A 7,028-nucleotide genomic window follows, 5' to 3' on the forward strand; every position below is an offset into this window, starting at 1 on the left:
AAAAAAAAGAGTATCATAGATCTTCCTGCCCTGGCTGGCTTTGAACTGTGATCCTCAGATATCTGTCTCCTGAGTAGCTAAATTACAGGAATGAGCCATTGATGCTCCATTTCAGGGTTTTGTTTTTTTGGTTTTTTTGGTCCATTGTGGGGCTTGAACTCTGGGTCTGGGAGCTGTCCCTCAGCTCTTTAGCTCAAGGTGAGAGCTCTTACACTTGAGCTACAGCACCACTTCTGGTTTTCTGAGTGATTTACAGGAGATAAGAGTCTCACTGACTTTACTGCTGGGGCTGGCTTTGAACTGCAATCCTCAGATCTCAGCCTCCTCAGTAGCTAGGATTACAGGCATGAGTCACTGGCGCCCGGCTTCATGTTCGTTCGTTCCTTCCTTCCTTCCTTCCTTCCTCTCTCTCTTTCTCTTTCTCTCTCTCTCTCTCTCTCTCTTTCTTTCTTTCTTTCTTCCTCGATCATGGGTCTTAGACTCTGGGCTTGGGCACTATCCCTCAGCTCTTCAGCTCAAGGCGAGTGTTCTACCGCTTAAGCCATAGCTCCACTTCTGGTTTTCTAGTGGTTTATTAGAGATAAGAGTCACAGACTTTCCTGCCTGAGCTGGCTTTGAACTGAGATCTTCAGATCTCAGCCTCCTGAGTAGCTAGGATTACAGGCATGAGCACCGGTGCCTGGTCAGGTACCTTTACAGGAGGATCCATGGTAAATTTTTGCTTGAACCAGGTGCTGGTGACTGATGCCTGTAATCCTAGCTACTCAGGAGGCTGAGATCTGAAGATCATGGTTTGAAGCCAGCCAAGGCAGGCAAGTCCGTGAGACTTTTATCTCCAATTAGCTTCCAAAAGTACCAGAACTGTAGCTCAAGTGGTAGAGCACTAGACTTCAGCATATAAGCTCAAGGATAGCACCCAGGCCCTGAGTTTGGGCACCATTTTTTTTTTCTTGAATTTAGTAACTCCAAAATATTTGTCTATCAACAAATTGCTGTTTCCTGGAATCTTACCATGATAGATGCACGTTTCCATTTTTATTTTGCCTACTAGGAGGCTCAGATAAATGTAGTGTTCCACAGCAGTTGCAGACCCATTCTAGACTTCTTTCCATGGTGCTTCCTCCCTAACCGTGCATGCCAGCCCTTTTTGAGTCTTTATGTGCTTTCATATTTTAAGCTCCTTCAAATCCTTTCTTGATATTGCTTCTTAGGGATGGCCCTGACTTTCCTCAAATTGTTATCTATTCAATGCCTTCCTGTTCTTAAAACCTAATTATTTTACCCTGTTCTCAGTTACGATAAGCAGGTTGCTTTTCCTATGGACACATGCACACATTCAACTTACCACAGTAGTTTAATATTATTCACATCTTGTGGTTGACTTTTTCACCTCAAAAGTGTTTTAGGAATCTTTGTCTGGCTCTATCATTGTCATCCCTAAATAGTAATTCAGGTTTTTCCTTCTGTTTTGTTTTTGTGGTGCTAGGGCTTAATTCCAGGGCCTTGGGCACACTGGAAAAGTGCTTCCTCCCTGAGCTGCACTCCAGGTCCCTCATTTTTTTATTTTTTGTTTTTAATATGTACAACATAAAAGTTATCACCTTAACCAGTGGCACAAACAACATCCTGTCCCCTACCTGCAAGCCACACTGATCTGCTTGCCAAGCCTCCGCTCTCCGAGCTCACCTAGCTTCAGGGTTTTTGCACTTTCAATACCAAGAAAACTAGAACTGGTGCTATGGCTCAGGTGGTAGAGTGCTAGCCTTGAGCTGAAGAGCTTAGGGACAGCGCCCAAGCTCAGACTTCAAGCCCCACAACCGCCAGAGAGAGAGAGAGAGAGAGAGAGGAGGAAGAGGAAGAGAGAAGGAAGGAAGGAAGGAAGGAAGGAAGAAAAAAAGAAGGAAAGAAGGAAGAAACCAATTGTAAAGGGATGTGAGGAGCATGATGCTGTAGTCATTATTTAGCTGGATAGTGGTTGCTACATTATGTACGCTCATCTTTGCGACTCACTGCTTACTAATAGCAGAGCTTTCCTTTACAGTGGGTTCTGAACACCTGTGCTTTCTCACCCTGACCAGCTCAGGCTTTCGGACCCAGCGCCCACCATCCACACCTCCTGTGCTCCATAGCTCTTTCTGTGACCTTGACATTAGCCTCACACTTACACACAGAATAAAATTCCCAGCTCGCTGGGCCTTGGTACCCAGGACCATGACAGCTTGTAGTGTCTGGGTCAGCGTCATTGAGGTCAGGGGCTGGCCTGGGTGTCAGGGTGGGGAGGGCCAGTGGGAGCTGTACCTCTGGACCTGAGATGCAGCCCCAGGAGGTGCCCTGGCCCTGCACAACCTGAGTTTCCTTCCTTCTGCTGCAGGATGGGGTGCAAGAAGTCCAAGTTCCTACGGGAGGGAGGCAAGGCCTGGAAAACGGAGCCACACACCAACCCGCACAATCCTGTGTATGTGCCTGACCCCACTTCGCCCAGCAAGATGGTGAGCCGGGGAGGGCCCTGGCAGCCAGTGGCTGCATAGGACATGTGACATGGCTCATAGTGTCTTTTCACAGGGTGGCACAGGGCAAGGTGGCATCAACTGTGGCCTAATAGCCCACATTCCACCTCCTAAGCAAGGAAGCCACTTCCTGTCCCTTGATACAAGTCTTGGGTCCCCAGGTGGGGCTCCACCAAACTGGGGTGGGGGGGAGGATAGGGAGACACCTAGCAGGCCTCCAGCGAAGAAGTTCTGTTTGGTGAGGAAGACTGTAACTGAAGGCAGTGTGGTGTCCTACATGGACACAGTAACTGTCCTGGCAAGATAGCAACAAGAAGTCCAGTACAATGCTCATGTCTGTAATCCTAACTACTCACAAGGCTAAGATCTGAGGATTGCAGTTCAAAGCCAGCCCAGGCAGAAACGTCTGAGAGACTCTTATCTCCAACTAATAGCAAAAAGCCAGAAGGGGAGAGTGCCTAGGCCCAGAGTTCAAGCCCCAGTACTGGCAGGTACACACACACACATACACACACACACACACACCACCACACCACCACCACCACCACCACCACCACCACCAACAACAACAACAACAACAGCAGCAATGGTACGTAGCAGCCTCATGAGAACTAGGAATAGTATTAGAAGTGTTCGCTTCCGCACTCGGCGCTTAGCTCAGGTTAAGCAAGTTCTTTAGGAGTGTTTACACACTCTGTCCTCATTATGGTCCTCCCAAAGGAAGCACTTTGAATTCTACCCATCTGACAGATGAGGCACAGAGGCTAAATAAGTTGCCTGAGGCCCCACAGTTAGCATGGAAAGAGCCAGGATTCAAGATGCAAGTATAGTGGTTGCCATCATCTTAGTAATGGTAAGGACCTGAGAGCCAGCAGTGGCTGGGAATATTGACAGCAGCTGGGGCAGTGTCCTGTTGCGCTTGCTGTGATCCAGACACTGGGTGGGTCCTAATCACAAATTCTCTGCAGTGCCCAGCGGCAGGATTTAGGCCCCTTACAGCCAGGAGGCTTGAGGCCTAAAGAGGTCACACAGTGCAAAGCCTGGGAGCCCTGACTTTGCAGCCCCAGAATGTAGAGCTGTTCAGCTTTGAGGCCCTGTGGTCTGCCCCCTCATCTGAAATTGCTGTGGCACAGTCTCCTGAGGTGGGGTATGTGCCCCCATTTTGTTCCGGTATCTTAGGGGCTGGGAATGTACCTAGAACGTATGAAGCCCTGGGTTTGATTCCTCAGTACCACATAAACAGAAAAACCCCGAAGTGGCACTGTGGCTCAAGGAGTAGAGCACCAGCCTTGAGCAAAAGAAGCTCAGGGGCAGTGCCCAGGCCCTGAGTTCAAGCCCCAGGACTGGCAAAAAATATATATAGAGAGAGAGTCCTGAGACTCCATCAGTCTTCTTCCCTGGATTCCCAGCCTCCTTCATAGCTTGCTCCAAACATAACTGCTCCCTGCACCCCCTGTCAGCTTGTAGAGAATAAAGTAAAGCCACGACCCCGGGCCTCTATCCTTGCTACCACCTCCCTGGTATGAGAACCCCTGGCTCCCTCCTGCCCTGTTGCCCTTCTCCAAGTGTACTGCCAGTAGCTCAGGACAGTTCTGGAAAGGAGAGAATGATGAGACAGCTGTCTTTCTTTGCACTTGGCCACTGTAAACACAGCCTGAGATACTTTGAGCAGTCACTCCTGGGTCTGCTCCTCTTCTAAGCTGGGTGGTCCCCGGAGCCCCTTCTGTACTGAGGCCCCCGGGGTCTCAAAGACACTCTCATTTGTCACAGACAGGAGGCAAAACACCCCCACTACACACACACACAAAACCAGTCTCTGTCCTATCTGGGCATGACACTAAAAGGATGCAATTTTCAGCTAATCCTTGTGCCCTCCTGCTCATAGGGGCTCATATCAGCTTGAGAAGCCCTAAAGTACTGCTCAGAGCCTTTGTGAATCTTCCCAAGTCTGTTTGCTCCATAGTGTTTCCTAAGCTATTCCCTTCGAGTAAATGTCTAATGACATATGTAGCACAAGTCATTAAAAATTTTTAAAAAATGTGCTGGATGTCAGTGGCTCACGCCTGTAATCCTAGCTACTCAGGAGGCTGAGATCTGAGGATCGAGGTTCAAAGCCAGCCCAGGCAGGAAAGTCCGTAAAACTCTTATCTCCAATAAACCACTCAGAAAACTGGAAGTGGCACTGTGGCTCAATAGAGTGGCCCTATGACCAACAAAAAGCAAATAATAAAATTAAATTAAAGAAATATGCTGGTGGCTCACATTTGTAATCCTAGCTACTCTGAAGGCTGAGATCTAAGGGTCATGTTTCAAAGGCAGCCTAAGCAGGAAAATCCATGAAATTCTTTTTTTTTTTTTTAATCGGTTGTGGGGTTTGAACTCTGGGCTTGAGCACTGTCCTTCAGCTCTTCAGCTCAAGGCTGGCACTCTACCTCTTGAGCCACAGCGCCACTTCCAGTTTTCTGAGTGGTTTATTGGAGATAAGAGTTTTATGGACTTTCCTGCCCCGGCTGGCTTTGAACTGCAATCCCCAGATCTCAGCCTCCTGAATAGCTAGGATTACAGGCCCAGCTTTTCCAGGAAATTCTAATCTCTAATTAACCGGAAGAGAGAAAGAGAGAGGGAAAAAGAAAAGAAAGAAAGGAAGGAAGAAAGAAAGAAAGAAAGGGAACAATGTTTACCCCTTTAAGAAAGAAAGAAAGGGAACAATGTTTACCCCTTTAAGAAAGAAAGAAAGAAAGAAAGAAAGGGAACAATGTTTACCCCTTTAGTCAGGATCTGAGAATCCTAGTTCAAAGCCAGCCCTGCCAGAAAAGTCTGTGAGACACTCATGTCCAATTAACAGCAAAAAGTCAGAAGCGAAGGTGTGGTTCACATGATAAATCAGCAGCCTTGAGCGGAAAAGGCCAAGAGGGAACTCAAGGCCCTGAGTTTGAATCCCATTACCAATACCAAAAAAAAAAAAAAAAAGTCAAGCCAGGCACCAGTGGCTCATGCCTGTAATCCTAGCTAATTAGGAGACTAAGATCTGAGGATCATAGTTTGAGGCCTAGACAGGAAAGTCCATGAGACGCTTTTCTCCAATTAAGCACCAGAAAACACCCAAAGTGGATCTGTGGCTCAAGAGATAAAGTGCTTGCTTTGAACATAAGAGCTCAGGGACAGACAGCACCCAGGCCCTGAGTTCAAGCCCCAGGACCATCCCACACATTTAAAAAAAATAATTAACCCAGTATACCAGTATTCTCCAGTATCTTTAAGACCAAAGGCAGAGGCCATAACTCTGATCCTTATTCTAGCTGTGCCCCCAAATAGGCTGTGTGACCAAGGTATGTTCTGACCCTTCTCCAGGCCTCTTCCTACGACACAGGGGCTAGGATCAGACATTCCTGGGTATCCTTTTCCACCACAGGCTCCTCACACTCTCTGATTCATGGCATTCTTCCATCTCTTCTTCAGGGGCCAAACACCAACAATGGGAACCCCCCAGGCTTTGCGGATGATGATTATCAGGAAGCAGGTGGGTATGCACCAAGCAGAGAGGGTTAGGTTAGGCCCTCATTCAAGGCGAGAGTCAAAACCATCCTTGAAAAATTCCTGAAATGGTCTCTGAAGTTCTTTGCCCAGGCTCTGGGGTTCCTAGATCCCTTGATTAGTAGCATGAACAAAATTGTCTTTAGACTTAGTTTGTGGGCTCCTCATTCATAGCAGAGCTGGGGCTGGCAAGGGGCACCCAGGCTGTGGGAGGCCTGGGATAGAGCCTTACCACTCCCATCTCCCTTCCTGGCAGGCTCTGAGGACATCATCGTGGTTGCCCTGTATGACTATGAGGCCATTCACCGTGAAGACCTCAGCTTCCAGAAGGGGGACCAGCTGGTGGTCCTGGAGGAGTGAGTCCCCAGCCTGCTGCCCTAATACGTACCCACCTCCAGTGTCCAGTTAGACTCCTTTTTGTGCTTCAATAAAGATCCTGATAGGACCAGGTGTGGTGGTACATGCCTGTAATCCTAGCTACTCTTGAGGCAGAGAGGAATAGGAGGATCAGAGTCTGAGGCCAGCCCTGGGTCAAAGCACAAGACACTATCTGTAAAAAAAAAAAAAGAAGGTGGGGGAGCCTGGAGCTTGGTTCCAAGAGTCAGAGCACAAACCACAGTACCGCCAAACAAATAAAAAGGACCTGATTGACTCTCTTGTGTAAGGAGTACATGACTGTGGAGAGTCTGAACGTAACCAGGGAGAAGGTTTGGGCCCACCCTGGAAGTTGTGCCCTTACTAAGGCTGCATTTCCAAAGTACTGAACAAGTGGAAACACGCCTTCCCTGGGCTCTGGTTATTAAGCCTTGGGCTTGCATCTCTGATTTGTTACCTTTTGACTTCTGGTCTTCGCCATCAGGGAGTGGGAATAGGGTCCAGGATATTCTGAATCTCAAGAAGAGAAGTTAGCCGGGCACTGGTGGCTCACGCCTGTAATCCTAGCTACTCAGGAGGCTGAGATCTGAGGATCGTGGTTCAAAGCCAGCC

The 7,028-nt window shown here is 48.2% G+C and overlaps 1 protein-coding gene across 1 annotated transcript in view; it reads left to right on the top strand.

Moving 5' to 3' along the window:
* Positions 1–7,028, top strand: part of Hck (HCK proto-oncogene, Src family tyrosine kinase) — a 35,597-nt gene that overhangs the window by 8,844 nt on the left and 19,725 nt on the right. Inside the window, exons 2-4 of the mRNA XM_013010670.1 lie at positions 2,372–2,489; positions 5,967–6,027; positions 6,298–6,397. Of these exons, the coding sequence (XP_012866124.1) occupies positions 2,372–2,489; positions 5,967–6,027; positions 6,298–6,397 (279 nt within the window). The remainder of the gene's footprint in view (positions 1–2,371; positions 2,490–5,966; positions 6,028–6,297; positions 6,398–7,028) is intronic.

The sequence above is a fragment of the Dipodomys ordii genome, unplaced genomic scaffold (genome assembly GCF_000151885.1).
Source record: "Dipodomys ordii isolate 6190 unplaced genomic scaffold, Dord_2.0 Scaffold13, whole genome shotgun sequence".
Taxonomy (NCBI): domain Eukaryota; kingdom Metazoa; phylum Chordata; class Mammalia; order Rodentia; family Heteromyidae; genus Dipodomys; species Dipodomys ordii.